The 19,354-nt window shown below is 40.8% G+C and overlaps 1 protein-coding gene across 2 annotated transcripts in view; it reads left to right on the top strand.

Annotated features, from left to right (window-relative positions):
• Positions 1-1,192: 1,192 nt before the first annotated feature.
• col17a1a (collagen, type XVII, alpha 1a) overlaps positions 1,193-19,354 on the top strand; it is a 19,280-nt gene continuing 1,118 nt past the window's right edge. Inside the window, exons 1-53 of one of the 2 annotated variants that reach the window (XM_028018011.1) lie at positions 1,193-1,313; positions 3,303-3,376; positions 3,623-3,664; positions 4,619-5,083; positions 5,163-5,204; positions 5,300-5,353; positions 5,461-5,508; positions 5,592-5,741; positions 5,823-5,918; positions 7,363-7,434; positions 7,519-7,593; positions 7,717-7,761; positions 8,571-8,732; positions 8,868-8,948; positions 9,038-9,082; positions 9,191-9,313; positions 9,948-10,145; positions 10,255-10,305; positions 10,373-10,399; positions 10,474-10,500; positions 10,590-10,652; positions 10,728-10,832; positions 10,916-10,978; positions 11,058-11,093; positions 11,171-11,224; positions 12,094-12,165; positions 12,848-12,910; positions 12,989-13,060; positions 13,211-13,237; positions 13,322-13,357; positions 13,447-13,482; positions 13,578-13,694; positions 13,775-13,846; positions 13,929-13,997; positions 14,223-14,273; positions 14,382-14,444; positions 14,537-14,578; positions 14,702-14,728; positions 14,804-14,839; positions 14,925-14,951; positions 15,062-15,091; positions 15,941-16,042; positions 16,120-16,242; positions 16,328-16,405; positions 16,696-16,821; positions 16,904-16,978; positions 17,079-17,216; positions 17,637-17,777; positions 17,878-18,042; positions 18,264-18,401; positions 18,482-18,613; positions 18,698-18,769; positions 18,982-19,035. In XM_028018011.1, the coding sequence (XP_027873812.1) occupies positions 3,310-3,376; positions 3,623-3,664; positions 4,619-5,083; positions 5,163-5,204; positions 5,300-5,353; positions 5,461-5,508; positions 5,592-5,741; positions 5,823-5,918; positions 7,363-7,434; positions 7,519-7,593; positions 7,717-7,761; positions 8,571-8,732; positions 8,868-8,948; positions 9,038-9,082; positions 9,191-9,313; positions 9,948-10,145; positions 10,255-10,305; positions 10,373-10,399; positions 10,474-10,500; positions 10,590-10,652; positions 10,728-10,832; positions 10,916-10,978; positions 11,058-11,093; positions 11,171-11,224; positions 12,094-12,165; positions 12,848-12,910; positions 12,989-13,060; positions 13,211-13,237; positions 13,322-13,357; positions 13,447-13,482; positions 13,578-13,694; positions 13,775-13,846; positions 13,929-13,997; positions 14,223-14,273; positions 14,382-14,444; positions 14,537-14,578; positions 14,702-14,728; positions 14,804-14,839; positions 14,925-14,951; positions 15,062-15,091; positions 15,941-16,042; positions 16,120-16,242; positions 16,328-16,405; positions 16,696-16,821; positions 16,904-16,978; positions 17,079-17,216; positions 17,637-17,777; positions 17,878-18,042; positions 18,264-18,401; positions 18,482-18,613; positions 18,698-18,769; positions 18,982-19,035 (4,375 nt within the window). In that variant the 5' untranslated portion in view covers positions 1,193-1,313; positions 3,303-3,309. The remainder of the gene's footprint in view (positions 1,314-3,302; positions 3,377-3,622; positions 3,665-4,618; positions 5,084-5,162; positions 5,205-5,299; positions 5,354-5,460; positions 5,509-5,591; positions 5,742-5,822; positions 5,919-7,362; positions 7,435-7,518; positions 7,594-7,716; positions 7,762-8,570; positions 8,733-8,867; positions 8,949-9,037; positions 9,083-9,190; positions 9,314-9,947; positions 10,146-10,254; positions 10,306-10,372; positions 10,400-10,473; positions 10,501-10,589; positions 10,653-10,727; positions 10,833-10,915; positions 10,979-11,057; positions 11,094-11,170; positions 11,225-12,093; positions 12,166-12,847; positions 12,911-12,988; positions 13,061-13,210; positions 13,238-13,321; positions 13,358-13,446; positions 13,483-13,577; positions 13,695-13,774; positions 13,847-13,928; positions 13,998-14,222; positions 14,274-14,381; positions 14,445-14,536; positions 14,579-14,701; positions 14,729-14,803; positions 14,840-14,924; positions 14,952-15,061; positions 15,092-15,940; positions 16,043-16,119; positions 16,243-16,327; positions 16,406-16,695; positions 16,822-16,903; positions 16,979-17,078; positions 17,217-17,636; positions 17,778-17,877; positions 18,043-18,263; positions 18,402-18,481; positions 18,614-18,697; positions 18,770-18,981; positions 19,036-19,354) is intronic. The other variant, XM_028018012.1, reaches the window with a different exon arrangement.

Raw genomic sequence — 19,354 nt, 5'->3', positions numbered from 1 at the left:
ATTCATTAAGTCAAGTCTCCATCTAGCATCAGAGTAGACAGGCCATTCTGTTATAACAGGAGCCTGTTTCTGTTTGACTTTCAATCATTTGGAGTGTTTGTGTATGAGCTGGTTGTGCCTGGAGTTTGCATGTGTGTCTGAGATAATGTTGCGTTTAACGCAGCTGGATGTTTTACTGTTTTAAAATGGAGGATTCCAGTATCACTCCACCAACAACACCACAGCGGACACCGTGGGTCGGGAGCCCTTAGAGATCCTCAAAGATGCTAGAGAGGAGCCCCGCAGGGAGTGTCCTAGTCAAAGTCTGGACTTAAGCAGTTCATTCATGTTTGAATTCCAGCCTGCGTGAATAAAATGTTTTCTGCAAAGCAGACTGGCCAACATCCCTCCACAGAGGTCCACCACAACAAGCCTTAACCTCAGGAGAGTCTCTGCAGAGAGAACGCAGCAACGTTTTTCTGAAGAACTGAGGAGGAAATGGATTTGTTTGACCACTGGAGATGACCGGCCTTCCTAATAAAACCCTGCAATAAGTGGACACAGACAATGGATGGATGAGCACACTCTTTATAACTCCATGTGCAAATGACACAATGTTTGTTACACCTTCAAGTGTCCACTGGTTCCAACGCCAGACCTGAAGAACGACGGTGGCACAATTCATCTACAAGGCAACTTCTCTGATGCCAAATTGAATCTTTTCAATCTAAATCAAACTATTTTGTTGCTTTTGAATGTAAAATTATTTTTTTTGCATTTATTATTGAGTAATTGGAATGTATTGTGTAGAAATGTTTTTGCCAGCTTCACTGAGAAGAACAAAAACAAACCTGAACTGAGCTCAGATCACCTCACTGCTTCTGCAAAGCCAAAAACATGCACATTTTTTCTTCCTTTTCTCCCAAACTGCAGCTCTTTGTCTCACTGATTCTGTCCTTAAAGACTCCATTTCATCTTCAAAACCTCAAACACGATCTTAACCTCAGACAAACAGAAGTCATTTAAGAGCAGTACAAGCTCATTGTCTCATCACTTTCATCATCTTCTGCTCTTTCTTTCAGCCTGGGGCCATTATTTTCCTGCTCAGCCTGCCACGGGCTGCAGCAGCGACCCCCCAACCTCCAGCCTCTGTCGGAACTTGTCGACTGAAGCTATGAGTCACAGAAAGCTAAATACAAAAACTCTTAAGGCTTATGTGAGTCCCAGAAGCTGCACGTCGTTTCCACGGAGAACCTGGACTTCCCGTCTTTATTCCCTGGTCTGGTCAGAGGAGAGGAGCTGGACGGGAAAACGCTGCAGAAATGATCTAACAGGTAAACTCAACCGCAGATGTTTTAATGTAATAACAGGTGATTTTGTTACGTAAAACCCCTGAAAGCGCCGGATCAGTGATGAATGAGTTCTGCTTCAAACAGATTATTCATTAGCAAAAAAGTATTTAAATAAAAAATCAGGAAAGATGGATGGAAATTTTAAATTACAAGCAAACACAAGTTAAAGTGAATATGAGGTTTTATGGGAAATTTAAGCAAGAAGTTAATGTTATTATAACAATATCGTACAAAATTTTACACTTCAAAAATGACTTTATAAAACAATAAAAACAATCACTGATTTTAGCACAAAGTTAAGCACCAAAAATAAATGACATAAAGTTGAATGTTGCAGAAGCAAATAGAAACTAAATTAAAGGGCCATTATTGTATTTATGATCAATTTTAAGAATAAAGCTGAACAAGTTGTGTTTTGTAATGCCAAGTTAAATCTGACAAGACATAGTTTTTGTGTTTTAATATAAAATCTGAACCTGCTTGGAGAAATGAATCAATGGTGGCGTACAAAGATGTTTATATTTAAATATTTTTACTTTGTTATATTTTTAAGAAAAGCAGGTTTAAAAATGTTCACTAATAACATGTCAGGTTGTTATCAGCAGAAATTGCCTTCAGGATGTCAAAAGATCTTATAATAAACTTATTTTTTAATAAACCAAATCTATAAAAACTATTAAAGTTTAGTCTAGGTTTTAAAAAATAATCTGAAAAATAAATAAATCTTTTATTTTTCTAAATTTAAGTAGAAAAATGTCAACACTGAACATTTTTCAGAGCTAAAAGGAGAAACAAAATGAATCACCACTGTGCAGAAAAATGGGATTCAGATGGTTGTTCATACTAAAATCAGGACAAAACTTTAAACTTAACTTTAAAATCAGCTGGTTGTTACATCACTAAGAATCTGAGTTTAAATAAGATTTTGTATTAGAAAGCAAATCTGTCAAAACTCTCCATTAACAGCAATTAATGTCAGAAATGCAACATAAACATTTAATTATCTATAGATGCTGTAAAAAAAACAAAAACTAAAATATTATATATACTTTAAAACATATAAATAAAAATTTAAATAAAATACAGAACATAAAAATGAGCTCCAAATACACTCTCTACTAACAACAGACGTTTAAATAATCTAATTAAGTATTAGTTAGTTAGTTATTAGTTGATTAATGTTTATGTGGTTTGCAAAAAGTCAGAAAAATTGTATGAACTGACGTACATTTAATATAATTTAATTATCTATTTGTATGTAATTTTTTTTGTTGGACAATAACAATTATCTCAGAAAACTGTAACAGAAACAGTTGGAGTTTTTGTCCCTGCTGCAAAATCCTGAGATTCCCAGCAGAAATTAAACTAAATAACAAAAATTACGTTGGTTAAAAATATTTATGCCATGATTTAAAAAAAAAACCCATCAATTAATATTAAATTAAAGTCGTTTAAAATCTGTTGATGCTGTCTGTGAGCTCCTTGTATTCCTGACTAACTGATTTAATAGAAGTGTAAGGATGATTTAATCATATTTTGACTTCAGATCATCGACTCTAACAGACAACAAATCCTGAGTGGTGGAAAGTGACCAGGATGTGAGGAAATATGAGTTTTATAAGTTGTATAATTATCATAAAAACACCTGAAATGAACACCTGTCTGAAGTTATATTTTTGATTGTCATGTATAACTAGAGTAAATACCTGATACTTTCCTTTTGACATGAATGAAACCTCACACCTGCTCTCGCTGAGCAGATTCCTTTATTCAGCAGAATCACATTAATCAGCTCCACCTGTCTGAAAGTCTTCAGGTTAAAGCTTTTAATCAATCATGACGCCTTGATGGAAAAAAAAAGAAAAGTTACATTGCCTCAGGTGGTAATAACACCTGAGCTCAGCATTATGAACATTTTTCACTTTTGTACTCTAAAGTCTGCTTTGATAGTAAAGTGTAATTTATTTCCAGCTGCTGGATGGACAAGGTGACAGCAGTGAAGGTGGTGAGTTCAAGTGGAGGAGCTGCAGCCAGCAGCAGCTCAGGTGATGAGAGTGAAATTATGACACAACTTCATAAGTCACAATGCAAATTATACTGGGGTTGATTGCATGTAAGGTTATTTTGCTGTCTGTAATGGTATTTTAAGGATGTCATTTAAATGAGGGAGAAATTCAATAAGTTTTATAAATTTCTATTTTTGCAGGTTTGATACAATCTGTTTATGTTAGAAACAAACATTAAAACAGATGTTGGATTTAATTACTCACTGTTGGGTTTTTTTTCTACAGTGGTCAAAAAGTCAGTGACAACCTCTGGAGTTACATCACAGAGTAAGCTTTGTTGTTTCACACCTCAAAATCCAACATGGCTGCTGCACATTTGGAACATATCAGTATCGAAGGGACAGTTTTGTCCTAAACAAAACTGAACTAAAAACTAAAACTAAAAAGAACTAGTCTTTTTAGTTCTTTGTATCTCATTACATCCTATACAGTATCAAGCTAAATATATTGGAACCATGTTCCTCTTAGGTTTTATGCATGAAATACATTGTTATTAGGTTGTGTTGATGATACTAACATGGTTACACTGAGTTGAGTTTCTTTCCGTCATGAAACTGGAAAATATTTGGATGTTATTCCCAAAATTAAGGGACAACTGAAAATGGAAAACACTCTAGTATTCTTCTACTTACTTACTTGTTTATGTATTCATGTTGTTCAGAGCATGTTACATTGTTGTATTAAAATATTGAAAGTAAGTAATGGGAAGGTAAAAAGAAATGGATTTAAGTTTTAAGTTGTAAAACCAAATATGTAAAACCAGAGAAACCAAGATAAATATGTATCAGTGCTAATCAGACTTCTCATCCAGTAGTCTGATGAGACTACTTATTCCAGTAAAAACTAAACATAATCTAGTTGTGTTTTTTTTTTCAATTTTAATTGAATAAGAAAAAAAATAATTAGCCAGCAGCAGAAATGTGTGCATGTAATTGTTCTGTTATCATAGTGGAGGCTGTGCAGGTTTACAGTAATAAACATGTTAAGACATGCAGTTTGGGAATCTTTCCAAATAACAAAAAACTCAAACATTACTGCTCTCTTTATAGATGATATATTAACTTTGCCAGTTCAGTCTTGCAGATGAAAATGAGTTTCAGGAATCTGATGTTTTCCACCCAGTGTTCCCTCCAGGAATTTTACTTTGATAAACTCTGATGGGGAAACAAACCGGGAAAGAAATCTGGTATTTTCTGATTTCTCTCCTTTCTTTGCTTTCAGGTGATTTCTCTTTCAGCTCTGGTGGGTCAGGTGGACGAGTTGCAGCAGGAGGATCGGAGGGTACGAGCAGTTCAGTTCTGATCAAATCTAGCAGCTCCCACCGCTGTGGATTTGGAGCCGGGAACGAACGCATCACCACCGTAGGAACTTCTTCTGCCCAGTCCTCAGGTCAGAGGTCAGGGGCCTCAGGGGCCGCTGTGGCCTCAGGGAGAGGAGAGCGGTCTAAAGAGGCCGGAGGAGGGTCCTCAGGCATGTCCTACAGTTTTGGAAGTGGAAGCAGAGAAACTAAAAAAGAAGGGGGTCTTGGTGCTGTGACCGTTTCCACGGTGACCAAAAGCAGCTACGCATCAGGAGGGTTCAGGGAAGGGAAGGGCTCAGCATCCTCTGGCATTACGTACTCACCTCCTCCAAAGGAGAGGAAGAGTGTGACCACCATGGCAGCTGCTCTGTCAGACGTCTTTGACGGTTTGTCTCAGATCAAGTTTTCTACTGTTTGCAGTTTCAATACAAAGCAAGTTTTCATTTGATCCTTCTTGTGCTTCAGAAAGCTCAGATTCTTCCCTGGAGTACAGCAGGAAGAAGTATGGTATGTGAATTTTCTGTCAATGATTATACTGTCAGGTATAACTGACCTCAGTTATACTTGACAGAAGTATAACTGATCTTGGTTTGATTTTGTAGGGAGTTCAACTGCAACTACAACTTCAGCCACTAGAGGGAGAAGTCAAAGCAGAGGTGCACTAATGACCTTTAAACTAAGACTTTATTCCCACATTTTTGCAGTTAATTTTAAATAATCAGCCTAAGCTAATAGAGAAATAATTACTTTTCTTTGTTTTTAGAGAGTGAGATCAGAGCCAGGCTTCAAAGTGCTTCACCTCCAGCCAGATGTGAGTCCTTCACTGATTTGGCTTCTCATTTTGGTTCTTTTGATCAGATTTAAAACCCAGTCATGACGTTTTGTTTCTCGCAGGGACGGAGCTGGATGACGTGAAGCGCCTGCTGAGGGGAAACCGCTCCACCAGCACCAGCCCCACCCAGTCCCCCAACAACACACTGCCCATTCCCAAGAAGGCCAGTGTGGAAGCCAAGGCCACATCTGAGAGCTCCTCAGGTCCCATTGGTCAGCTGGAGAGGAACATTCATCCGTGCCGAGCCTAGAAGAGCGTTTCATCCGTTCACCGTGTTTTGTGTTCTGTTGTAGATCAGTACGGCAGCGTTTGGTCAGGGGATGTGAGCAGTGGATATTACAGCTCAAACCCCAACAACTACACCGCTACCTCCCATCTTTACCCGTCAGGTCAGTCAGAAAACACTCACAAGTATGTTCACTTTTAACTGTGTATTAAAGAAACCAAACAAGATGCAAAATGTTAGCTTTCCCATGTACAACAGACCTTATAAACCCTCCAGACCTTCAGAGTTTATTCCTTAGTTCCTACTTAGGAATAAATTCTTGGAAGTTAAAGGTTTTCCCCCAATTGTAGACTATCAGGATACTTTACAGGAACTTCTGAGTTTTTTCTGGCATTAATACTTCTGAAATACCTTTTCCCCAACTAGTTTTAAGAAATTTTTTAATTGAGTTACGTACTTGAGACTCGCATGGTACTTTACAAGGTATTTCTAACATGGTATGGATACTTTCCAGAACATGTTTTGCTAAAGTTTACAAATTACTGACAGGGAACTTAAAATGATTTTCCGTTACATCTTGTAGGGAGTTTTCCAGAACTTATAAGGTATTTTGATGAAACTTTCAGGATAATATCATGTTACTTTCCACATCCTTCTGTGGCACTTTGTGGGAATTTTCCGATTATTTTCCTGATTTTTACAGGAGGATTTGTTTGTGTTTTCATGGTATTTTTACATTATGTAGATACCAAAAATTAAAATTTACAGAGCATGTAAATATACTTTACTACTGTTCTTCTTTGTTTTGTTTGCTTTTGTTTTAAATTTATTTTGTTTTAAATTTATTTTGTTTGCATATTTATCCTTTTATTCCACTACGTTCAATAAAGTCAAATCAACCCAAACAGACTACAAGGTGCTTTTCTGAAACTTACATGAAAATTGTATAAATTGATGGAATCACCCAGTTAGTGACATGTGAGTCCCAGAAAAACATTTTCCAAGTTCTAGGAATGGCATGTTTGTACCAGAAAGCCACCTTGAATGTTTCCAGAAAATACCTGTAATTCCAGTAAATATAAAAGCTATAAAATGTGACCAATATAAAGGTAAGAGATGCAAGATAAGATTTCTTTTGTTATAGTGACTAAAAATGAAACACTGATTAAAAATATTATAAACATGATCAAATATGGTCCAGATAATCTTTCCTTACAACCAAAAGTTTTCTTGCAAGATTTTGACAAAAGTTATTTAGCAAAACTCAACAATTTTGTATCTTAAAAATCAGGACCAAATGAGTTTGCTTTTTAACAAATAAAACCTTCAATGTTCATAAAGAAAACCAAACAAAATTCAAAAGTTACAGCAAACTCATTGAAATTTGTTGTTTTCTGTCAGAAATGTACTCATTCATACAAAACAATTGATGACATTTAAATAATCAACATGATTCACAGTGAAATTACAGAAACAGTTCCATCTGAGCTGCTGATTTAAAAAGAAAAGTGTAAAATGATCTTTGAACTGAGAAATATTTGAAGGTTTGATCGTCCATGGCTGCCATCTGTGACAGAAGGATAAACCGGTCTGCTGTGTTCTGTCAGGTGCAGGAGTCCAGAACAACCTGACTCTCGGCTCTTCCTCTGCGAACGCCGGACAATCTGTCAGCGGCTCCGGTTAGCCTCAGCCTCTCCTTTCTAAAAGGTTTTCAACTGTCATTACCTTCACATGTTCACTGGATGTTGTGTTCTCCGTTGCAGTGCCAGTATACGGTGTGCAGAATAACCTGACCAGTCCAACGGTCTTCTCACCCGCTGGTGCCGGCGCACAGATAGGTAAACCAGCGATCCCACAAATCTGAGTATTTTCACATTTCATGCAGTTAAAAGATGATCTGCTCAACTATAAAACTCTGCTCATAATGTAATGTAATGTAACATGTTTTGGTCTGGTTGCAGTTTATGGTGTGCAGAAAAATGTCTCTGGAATAACTGCACCCACAGGTGAGGAGGCAGAAAATGTTCCCAGATTTTATCATTCTTATTAGACTGAGCAAAATTTAAACAGGATTTAATCAAAAATGATTTTACTTACAAACAGTTTTCTAATCAGTCAACCTCCAGGCTTCAGGTCTTTTAAAGTTTGATCAACCATTGGACAATTTTTTAGTAATTTGTAAAGATAATATTAATAATAATAATAATAATAATAATAAAAGTATAATAATAATAGCAATGATGAGCACTCTTCCAGTAATAGTGGAGTAATAATTTTAAATTAGCACTAAATTTAAAATTTAGTCTAATTTTAAATTTAGCGCTTTAGCATTAGCTTCTGCTAGCACCTTAGCATTAATGGAACTAATGTTTATAATTAGTGCTTCTGGATTAGGGCAGCCAGCTAACTACCTGTAAACCACCATACCCTGATATGCTACATATGAATGGATATTAGCACAAGGAAAAAGTCCATGGAGAAATTATGAAAGTTCCTTGGAAAGTCTGGGTAGCTATTGATGAAAACCAGTTTAAAACTTATCAGAAAAACCTTCGATCATCTGAAGATTCATCACATACATGAAAAAATAGATCTACAAATTACAAGGAATTATAAACTGGGGGATCTGCATCTGATTTCCTTGTTTGCATTTAAAATCTAATTACATAAAGGCCCCATTTGGGGTTCCTCCAGGCTCAAATCTCACCTCTCTCCTGTGTGCTGATGACACGCAATTTGAAATTTCTGTCATCACATGACCACTGATTACTACCAAAATGCAAAATTATAAATCATGTTGCCTTATGTCTCATAGTGAGACCCAGCAGTCCCACCATTTATGAGGCCTCAGGGAAAGACTTCAACTTTGTGCTGATAGAGAAGGAGAACGCTCCCATCAAGAAGGAGACGGAGCTGCTCATCATGGACAAAGACACCGGGAAGCACTTTGTGTCGACTGCGCCTGCCACTTTGTCAGGTTTTAACTACACTATACCTCTGACAGAAACAATCAAATTCAAATTCTGCAAATGCTTAAATTTAGATTTATCTACGCATTTGTCTGAAGGAGTCTAATTACAGATTTGATCGTTGGGAATATCTGGTCTTGTAGGCACTTACTCTGAGGACTCGCTGAAGAGGGAGAAAGAGAAACTTTTGTCCAGCGCAGTGGATAAAGGAACTGATGCCAAATGTAAACAAACCTTTTGATTCTTAGAGTTGTCATTCTTAATTGTTTTGTGAAGTCATAAATTGATGTTTTTTTAAATGTTATTACTGTAGCTTCAACCTTGAAATCTACCACAAAAGACAAAGCAACCTATGCAGGTACCGTCAATGGAGTTAATATGAAAATATGGACATTATGAAGTTTTGATGTACTGGTCAGCATCAGAAGCTAGCTGCTAAACTCACACCTTGCTGTTTGCTTCTCAGCGATCCATAAAGACGAGTTGGGTTTTGGGTTCTGCTCCTGCTGCAGCTGGTGGAAGTGGCTGCTGGCCCTCGTCTTCACCCTGCTGCTCCTCCTGGGGCTCCTAATCGGACTCATCGTTTTGGGTAAGAGACAAAAATCTAGAGAAATAAACTGATTCTGTTTTGAAGAGTGAGCTGATCACCCAGGACCCAGACCCAGGCCTGACTGTGTCAGTACCTTGTAGAACCTCATGGTGATTTACCAAGAGGCAGTTCCTTTGGTGAAGGCCTGATCATCTGGTCTTCTGTCATAACGCCTGGATAAAGGATCGGGTTGGTTATTCAAAGTTTGTGCAGGGAATCTTGAAATCACATTGAGTCACACTTAGTCAGTCTCATCCTGACTGGAGCAAAACATCTACAGAAATTTAAGTGAGAGCTAAATTTCCAGCTAGCTCAGAGCAAACCTACGATTCCCTGGAGAGATTACATTCACATCCCATTGCTGGTTTGGGAATGTCTATGAGTTCCCTCATATGACCTGGAGGAAGTGGAGAGAGGGAGATCTAATGGCTTGTTTGTTAACCTTTTGGGCCTTTGAAGCATCTTGGATAAGAGATAGAAGAATTGATGAATGACGATGTATTTCTGTCTTACCTTCAGCAGACAGCAGTCATAGGAATCTATTTGATAAAGCAATTATCTGGAAAACAAATAATTTCTATCTATAAGCACCTGGTAACCTTCTTTGGTGCAATTTCTAAACGTTTGTTCCCAGGTGTGGAGGTGGGACGCCTGAAGAACCGTGTTCATACTCTGGAAACCGCCACTGGCATTGTATCAGCCCTAACGGATAATTCAATCTACCTTGGGCCTGGAGGAGGCATAGGAGCCAGATCAGGACAGAGGAGAGCCGCCCTGCAGTCAACCGTTCAGCAGCTGCTCAGAGACGAACTACAATCAAATGATATGAGAGGTGTGGAAACAAAGCACCAGGATTTAACACACACACACACCCACACGCCTACACACACACACCAAACCAAGCATTTCTGAGTTAAAGGGCTTTTTTTGTTGTTTTGCAGAAACTCTTGCTTATTCTCTTAAAGGAGAGAAGGGAGAACCAGGACCTATAGGTACTCACTAACCTCACGTAGTTTTTGATTTATTCATATCTTCATACTTATAACTGCCTCTGTACAGGTGATCCAGGGGCACTTGGACAAAAAGGTGAGGAAATACTCCACTAAATGTTTAGTAGTTCATAAACTTGAACATGGGGTAAAAATCTGTTTTCTTTTCAGGTGATAGTGGCTTTCCTGGACTGCCAGGTAAAACTCTGGGCAAACTAATCCATGTTTTACCCTTCCAAAGGGGTAAAAAACTTGGCATAGCTAATCAGTTCTTTTTGTTCCTTAAGGTCCTCCTGGACAGATTGGACACTCAGGACTGGATGGACCAAGGGGACCAAAAGGAAATCCAGGTAATGGAAACTTTATTTATTTTCTCTGTTATGAAGTTCAAGGAAAGAGCTGAGAATCTCCTTGTTTCTGCCCAGGTGAACCAGGTCCAGAAGGACAATCAGGGCAGAGGGGACGGGAGGGACCAATGGGTCCCCGGGGGGAGTCTGGACCGCCTGGTGTTGGAGAGAAAGGAGATAAAGGTTGAACTAGATCACATTTATTTAAAACAAGTTGAGAACGTGCTGGAAGGGCAGGAAGTGCTGATTTGATTATGACTCTGCAGGTTCTCAGGGTGAACCAGGACGTCCTGGTCCTGCTGGAGCTCCTGGACCCCTTGGTCCAAAAGGTGAGGACAGGATTCATATTGCATATTAAACCAGTAGAAATAAAAGTACTTCATCCACTGATTACTCTGTTTGTTTAAGGTGCTGCTGGAGAGCAGGGTATCTCTGGAGTCCCAGGTATAAAGTCTGTTTCAGTTAATTTCTTTATGTTTAAGTTGATTAGACAATAATTAATGTTATATTACTGTAAACAGGCGTACCTGGTCCAAAGGGATTCCAAGGTGAAGCTGGACCTTCTGGAGCCAAAGGTACAGAAACTTTATTTCATTAGGGTTTTCTCAGACTGGTGAAAACTCTGGACCCTCAACTGATTGGTCCAGGAATCAACAGAGTCTTACTGGAGGCATGGACTCTGCTGAAGTTTTAAACAGTTGGATCTGATTTGACCTGATAGCTAACATTTAGCTGTGGCGTATATAATGCACCAACTTGACCATGAAGGAAGCTACATAATAACTGGAAATTGTGTGTGCTGTAAACAACCAGCCATACTGCGAGAGAGAAGCGCCAAGCTGAATATTAAACATTCCTCTTGCTCTGACTTTAATAGCTCAGGATTTGGAAGTAGGACCAACACAGAGTGAATGGCTTCATTCACTTTCTCTGTTGCCATTTCCAAACTACAACCATAGCCAGGCTACAATTCAAAAACAGCACAGAAACAAGACATCATCTTTCACAACTCCTCCTCCTATCTGCTGATTGGCCCAGTTGAAGTTCAACTGGAGAAATCAAGCATATTGTGACAAATCCTAGATGGAACACTGTGGGCAGACGAGAATCGAGTGGAACTGCGTAAGAAGGCAATGGCCAGGCTAAGTTATTCTAGTAGCTCATGTGAACCAGGTGTTGAATAGGCACTGATGGGCACCACTAACTCAAAGTGTGATGATTAGTTCTGGTAATATTCATGATTTTAGTGGAAGCTAATGCTAAAGCACTAACATCGGTCATGTTGATACCCACCATGAGTCAATGCCAAAATATGCTACAACATAGTATTTCACCCTCAGCAGGTATCTGGTTTGGCATTGTTGTAATACAGGAAGAGTCTAGACGAAGTAGCCAGAGTGAAGTTATAATTACTTCTGTTCTCCATCTGCTACGTGTAATGCAGGTGACCGTGGAGCCCCAGGTGTTCCAGGAATTAAAGGGGACAATGGAGAAAGAGGACCTCGTGGACCAGTGGGTACGTACCATAGGAGCTGGTTTATGTCTTTAGCTACTATTAAAGTACAACAACTCAGTTTTCTTTGTTTTGTCAAGTAAACATTTATAAGATAGGTACCTTGACTCTGAGGCTTCTACATGACCTGTAGTTGTTTTTTGGAAAATAGCATTTGATAAAGTGTCAAAAGAGGAATTGTTTAACTGCATGAGGAGGTCAAGGATTCAAGAGAAATATGTGTTGGTAGTGAGAGAAATGGAAAAGGGGAATGAGAGAGTGGCGAGGTTTGAAGAAGGGTATGCCATGGAGGGAAACAGATTGAACAGTTCAGGTCCCAAAGGAGAAGAGATATGCTCAGCCGTCCAATACAACAGGCAGTGCATAAGAGAGGCAAAGGACAGTGCTTCAGACTGGAGAGGAGAGTAAGGAGTGATTAGGAAAGTAGCCAGAGGATCAAGATGAATCTGGAGCTGGTAGGGAAAAGGTGGTTCATGGATCATGGATGCAGAGAAAGAGGATCTGCAGAGAGTTGGAGTGATAATTTAGGCAGCTAGTAATAGTAAAGGTTTTAAAGTCAACAACAGCAAAGTTTTGTTATCTACTTTGTTAGAATATGAGTGAGAATGGTGTTTGTTATTTAAAATGTTAGCTACCAATCTGCCTCAAAGAAAAGCTTCAGTATGATGAAAGAGTTTTCTTAAAGGTGAATCAGGAACTCCTGGACCTCAAGGCCCATCTGGACCAAAGGGATCTAAAGGAAGTGGTGGTGAGTGGAGAGATGGAAGATCTTACTGCAGAACATCTGATCCACAACATAGCATTGACATCTGTGCTGTAACTGCAGGTGAATCAGGTTCAATAGGACTTCCTGGTGCTAGAGGTTTACCGGGTCTCCCTGGTGACATCGGTCCCCAAGGTACTAAATTCTCCAGAGCTTTTATCCTATATACAGCACGAAATATTTTCTCTGATTCTCTCTGAAAATCTTTTAAGGATGTTTTAAACTCACCAAACTGTAAGATAAAAAAATGAAAAAATCCTTCCAAATAAACTGTTTGTTCTCCAGGACCTCCTGGAATCCAAGGACCCCCAGGTACACAGCATACACTTTTAGTCCTGTAATCCAGACTGTTTTGGTTTTCTACGTTATAAAGTACTTTTCTGGTGCCTGATGCAGGTGTTGCAGGAATTCCAGGCCAGCCCGGTGGTAAAGGTACAGCTTTCTTGTTTTTCCTTTGTGATAAGATTCACACTGTAAAGAAAACTGTCTGGGAGGCTTGAAATGATCGTTTTCTTCTTCAGGTGAACCAGGATCTCCTGGCAAAGTCATCGGCCCGAGTGAGAACAGCCTCATGTCTTCTCCTAGCATTGACCAGGAAACCCCAGAGACTCTTGCATTCAGTCTGGTTTCTTTCTGTTTCCTTCATATCCAGTAAACTCTGATACTGTGGCTATTCCTGGACCTCCAGGACCAGCTGGACCTCCAGGTTCTGCTGGGCCCCCAGGTTTGTCTGGTCCCATTGGTCCTGCTGGAGTCCCAGGCCAACCAGGTAAGCCGGGTCCCCTTGATTTAAACATGTTGGATGTCTGAAAAAAAGCCTTGAACCAGGCACGTTTTGTAATTATTTAGGTACAAAAGGAGAACGAGGGGATAAGGGAGAGAAGGGAGACAAGGGGGACCAAGGTCAATGTGGAGAGCCAGGTAAGAGCTTTTGAATCACTCTGTCAGACACTAAGAAATGTTTTTGATGTGCATCTTTTAATTCACAACAAACTTGTTTCAGGGACCGGCCTTTCTGGACCCCCAGGGCTCCCAGGGTCCCAAGGTGAACCTGGACCTCAGGGGCCTCCTGGTATGTTTACAGCAGAGGTGTCAGCATCCTGCGTCTTTTAGATTCAGCATCACCTGAATAAAATGGCTGATTAGTTTCTCATGAATTAACCATTCGTTTGTGCTGAGTCAGAAAAACACGCAGGCCACCTCTTGATTTGATCTCATTCAAATCAAGAGATCTTGAAGCGATCTCTTGATTTGAATGAATTCAGAGCAAACAAATGATGTTGTCTCTGTTGTTTAGGTGAGGGTAAGCAGGGGCCCCCGGGCCGCAGAGGCCCTCCTGGAGACCCAGGTAAATACAAATCCAGTTTTATCAACATTTGATCGAAGAATGTATCATCAGCATAGAGAGCGATCTGTGTCTGATCACATGTTGATTTTCTGATCTGTTTCCACTCAGGTGTTGGAACTCCTGGACCTCGAGGAGAGAAAGGAGAGCCTGGCAGCTTCTTGCCAACATCTGGTTAGCAAAAACCAAATCTCACTGTCCTTAAACTTAACCATACTTTTTGTTTTTGTGTGACTTTTGATGGAGTTTTCCTCATTTCTCCTCAGAAACCTTCTTTGCTGGACCACCAGGACCTCCAGGTCCACCTGGTAGGGCTTCGCAAAGTTTACATTTCTTTATCTCTAGCATGTCTTTAGCACAACTTACAAAACATCTGGGCAAGCATATCTTCTCCTGTAGTTCTATCATCTCACAGACTGACCTGTTTTTAGGTAAAGAAGGAGCACAAGGATTCCAAGGTCAGAAAATATGCAAGTATTTTGGGAAAGCCTGTATTTTGTAGTGTGTGACTAAATGTAAACATTTTGTTTCAGGTGAACCAGGTCAGCCGGGGCTTCCAGGGACTCCAGGTGCTGTTAAGTGGCCAAACTGTTGATGATTGTCTCAGTAATGATCCTGTAGCGTTTGATTTTAAATCAGTGATTTCTGTCTCAGGGTTCCCGGGACCTCCAGGACCTCCAGGTAACTCAAACACTGGGTGTGATCTTCTTCAGACCATGATGAATATTATTTTGAACCATTTCAGAGTTTGAGTTTCTGAGGAATTATGATGAATATTTCCACTCTTGCAGGTGGCCCAGTAATAGCAGGAGGGGAACCTGGTAAAAAGTTTTTTTTATATTAAATATATTAACATTTACAAAGTGCAATGTTCTGAAAGGTTATCAGGTCAGATTGTATGAAGCTTGCTGCAAGATATTCTGTAAAAAAACCAGACCTAGTCATATGAAATGCGTTGCAGAGAACATGCTAATCAGGATATTTTGATGTCTCAAGATGAAGTTTAGATAGTTGACCTTAAAGGCTTCCATCCAGGATGTGTTTACCTATCAGGACAAACACACACACACAAGTTCCCTGCTGTCAGTGAGTTACAGTGAGTTTTAAAGTCTAAGCAGGACCAGCCAAATCATCATTCCACCACCACCGTGCTTTACAGTCAGCCTGAAGTGTGCAGATATTCTGTTTGGCTTCCTCCTTCCATGGCGCTGCGCATCGTGGCCCAACATCTCTACTTTGGTTTCATCTTTCTGAAGGACATTGATCCAGAATCGTTGTGTTTGATTCAGGTGCAGCTCTGTAAATCCTTCCAAACAAGCTTATCTGTTTCTTGTCATGCTTAGAGATTCATTTCATTGCAGTCTGACCTCCAGAGTACAGAGATTTTTGTATCGTTTCCTCCAGTGGTTCTTGTTGAAGAGTCTCCACAGCCGAGGTTTGGTTGGTTTGACTCAGTGCAGTGAGAAAGAGAACCACAGCATCTGAAAATGGAACAAATTGAATTGAATCTGCTGAACTATCAAATGTGAAAACTCTCTACGAGTTTTCAGGTGCTGACATCTAGTGGTGATTACAGAAACTGCATGTGAAACTTTGGGTACAGTCACTGTATTATTGCTGTTTGGATTAATAAATTCTCATCTCCTAATGAATTCCTGTTATTTTTCCAGGAAGCTCATTCATTCCCGGACCACCTGGACCACCGGGACCACCAGGACCACCTGGGAGTGAATCACCTGCTGTTGGCCAGTACATTGCTGACTATCTCCAGAGTAAGACTTTCAGTCATTTTTTTATCCTTATAGCATGAATCAAAAAGCTTAGGGAGGCTTTCTGCTGTGATCTCCAGGCGACAGCATCAGACAGTACTTGGCTGGACCTCCTGGACCTCCTGGAGAACCAGGCTCTCCTGGTGTTTCAGAAGACGCCCTGGTGGATAACGTAGCCAGTCGAGTTATCTCTTACATCCAGAGTAAGATCACGATGTTGGACATTTCCCACACCAGTCTGAAGGACACAGCTCTTTTTCTGACTGTTCTGATATTTGTTTTGACCAGGTTCCGGCCCGGGGGCGCCTGGTCCTCCTGGCCCACCTGGATCCGTCTCTGTCAATGACATCATTAGTCTATTGCAACGTAAGTGGCATCACATCAACGTGATGAATCTTAAGAAGTAATAAGATGCAGTAGGGTTAGGGTTAGAGTAGAGGTAGGGTTAGGAGAATAGTAAAAGGGTAAAAGTTGGAGTCTCTTGCATTTAAGACAACAGCATCAAAGGAATCCATAATCCATATGTCTGAACATCAAACCAACATGGAGAAATGAGGAAAAGTTAAACAGCTGATTATTATTCATTATAAAACATAATCTTGTGTTTCAAAGCTAATATGTTCCTATTGTTGTGATGGCTATTATCTCGTTTCCAGGAGATGAAGTGAGGCTGTACCTTATGGGTCCACCAGGCCCACCAGGACCTCCTGGAGATCCAGGTATCGGCGGGTTCTCGTTTAACCCCCAGGAGGTGGCTGAACGCGTCTACAACCTCTTGAATCGTGAGTGCCAAGTTCCCGCTTTATGTTCAGTGCAGGACAGATGATTTGTTCTGTCTGATTGTCGGGTTGTGTCTGTCACCAGAGAGAGGGGCGCTGGGTGCACCTGGAGCTCCAGGACCTCCTGGGCCTCCGGGGCCTCCTGGGAACCTGTTGGCAAGTAAGAGCTTTAATCATCCAAGAGCTCAGACTCTAATATCCAAACTATTTGATATCACTGCATTGGCATTCTCATTCTGATTTGATCTCCCTTGTTCCAGCTGGATTTCAGTCTCTTATTGGCCCTCCAGGACCCCCTGGTGCACAGGGTGTTCCTGGGCCACAAGGTCCGCCTGGCCCCCCCGGACCGCCAGGATTTGGGAGCTATGTCAGCTCGGACATCCGTGACTACCTGCAGAGTGAGTTCAGACAGGAAATGTCTCTGGTGAACTGCGCCTGTAGAAGCGTTCAGTGTCTGTTCTGTACAACTTTATCATTCTGTCTGTGGAGGTTTTGTTTGGACCTTTCTTCTTTACTGCGTTGCTTAACTCCAATCTGCTTTCTTTCAGATAAATTATATAAATGGATGCTATCTTTATGTTTTTGTGTAAATGTTGATATTTTAGCATAAATTTGTTAAATATGGCCTAAAGTCGTCATGCCCTTCAGTGTGTATTGGCTCCACCCACTTTGTGAAGCTTTTATGTGTCTGGGGACAAACTCATGGTTTTACAGGGACGATAGTTCCACCTTAAGTTTATTGAAGTTTTTCAAATATTCCCATTCCATTATGGAAGACAATACTAACCCTTTGCCTTCCCTTCTGCTGCCCCCTACAGGTGTTTCCCTCAAAGGCCCTCCAGGCCCTCCGGGGCCCCCGGGGCCAGAGGGCCCTCCTGGTCCAATCGGACGAATGGTTTCTTTTACAGACCACAACAGAGACATGCTGAAGCCTGAAAGACAAGATTATGAGTTTGATGGTAAAGAGAAGCTTATTCAGAGTCCTGGACCAGAACCGGGTCATGTAGCACAAACCTGTTGGTGGGAAAGGTGGACAGGAACAAAGTCTCTTTTTTTCAGGTGGTGATGGTTTGAGTCGACCCATGTTTGGACCTCCTGGTCCACCGGGGGCCCCTGGACCTCCGGGACACAAGGGAGAGTCAGGTTTGGGCAGTAGCACCGAGTGGGGCCCGAACTCTATTGACTTATCCATCATGGCTGAAAGACTGACTGATTACATCAAAAGTACATTGAAAATTAACTGAAATTTCTCTAACTTTGAATTTCTGCGTTTCCACATCTTTAGGAAATCTTTTGTAATTGCACACACCAATTAGTGAAAAAGATTTAAGATCAAAGAAAGCGGATAGAAAATTTTTTTATGTAAACATACAGTAACTACAGTTTAATCAGTGGTTAAAAAATGCTCAGCAGCATCATTTATGTTTTTTAATTCTCATTTGCAGCTCATGGCGTACTGGACGGCATCGTTGAGAACTACAATAGCAGGATCTTCCAGGGTCCTCCAGGGCCACCTGGGCCCCCAGGTCCTGCCTGGTTTGGTTCCCATGGAAACGCCACAAATATTATGGAAATTATTGAAGGTAGGAAAACTACAGAAAAGAAATACATCAGACTATGATAAATTGGACCATAGACCCGCTAACACTCTCCTGCTTTACAGCTGTTAGGCAGCAGAGCCCTGGACCTGCCATCCACGGGCCCCGGGGACCACCCGGCCCCCCGGGTCCACCAGGAGAGAGCCGACTGTTTGGTTCTCACACCAACGTTGTTGATATAATGGACTACATCAAAGGTAACAAATTTATTTAATATTGTCAAATAAATTCTTCATAAATGTCCAACTTGAATTTTAAATCTTTTTTTTAATTCTTCACAGCCCATGGAGTGATTGTGGGACCACCAGGGAGACCAGGACCGAAAGGGGACCAAGGACTAACAGGAGCAAAAGGTGAGGCAAATCCAGGCAAGGAGGGTTTATTTCTGTAGAACCAGTCAAACACACATGACTGCGGTACCAGACATGTCAGAGTTTCTTACCAGATTTCATGAGCCTAGAGGCCAAATCCTGCCTCACATTGCTTAGCAACAAATCAAGGCTGCATGTTGTGGATTCTAGGTTATTAAGAGTTTCTGTCAAAAACATCCTGTGTGCGCTTGCAGGTGAACGAGGTTATCCTGGGCCTCAGGGATACAGAGGACCAAAGGGTGACAGAGGTCAGTTTTAAAAATTAAAGAATGAGATGTTTTACCTGCAGCTTAACATGAATGTTACTCCAGTGTTTAAAAACGCAATGGTCGGGCGTGCCGTGGTGGCGGAGGGGTTAGCGCGACCCACATTCAGGCAAAACGTAGCCTCGACGCGGCTGTCGCGGGTTCGACTCCCGGACCCGACGACGTCTTCCCCCCTCTCCTGTCAGCCTACTTTGAAAAAGGGACACTAGAGCTCACAAAAAGACCCCTTGCGGGGCGATAAAAACCCCCCCCCCCAAAAACGCAATGGTTGCAAGAAATTAAAAAAAACATTAAGAGAGTA

The sequence above is a fragment of the Xiphophorus couchianus genome, chromosome 5, assembly GCF_001444195.1.
Source record: "Xiphophorus couchianus chromosome 5, X_couchianus-1.0, whole genome shotgun sequence".
In the NCBI taxonomy this organism is placed as follows: domain Eukaryota; kingdom Metazoa; phylum Chordata; class Actinopteri; order Cyprinodontiformes; family Poeciliidae; genus Xiphophorus; species Xiphophorus couchianus.
This window is presented reverse-complemented; position numbering and strand designations above follow the sequence as displayed.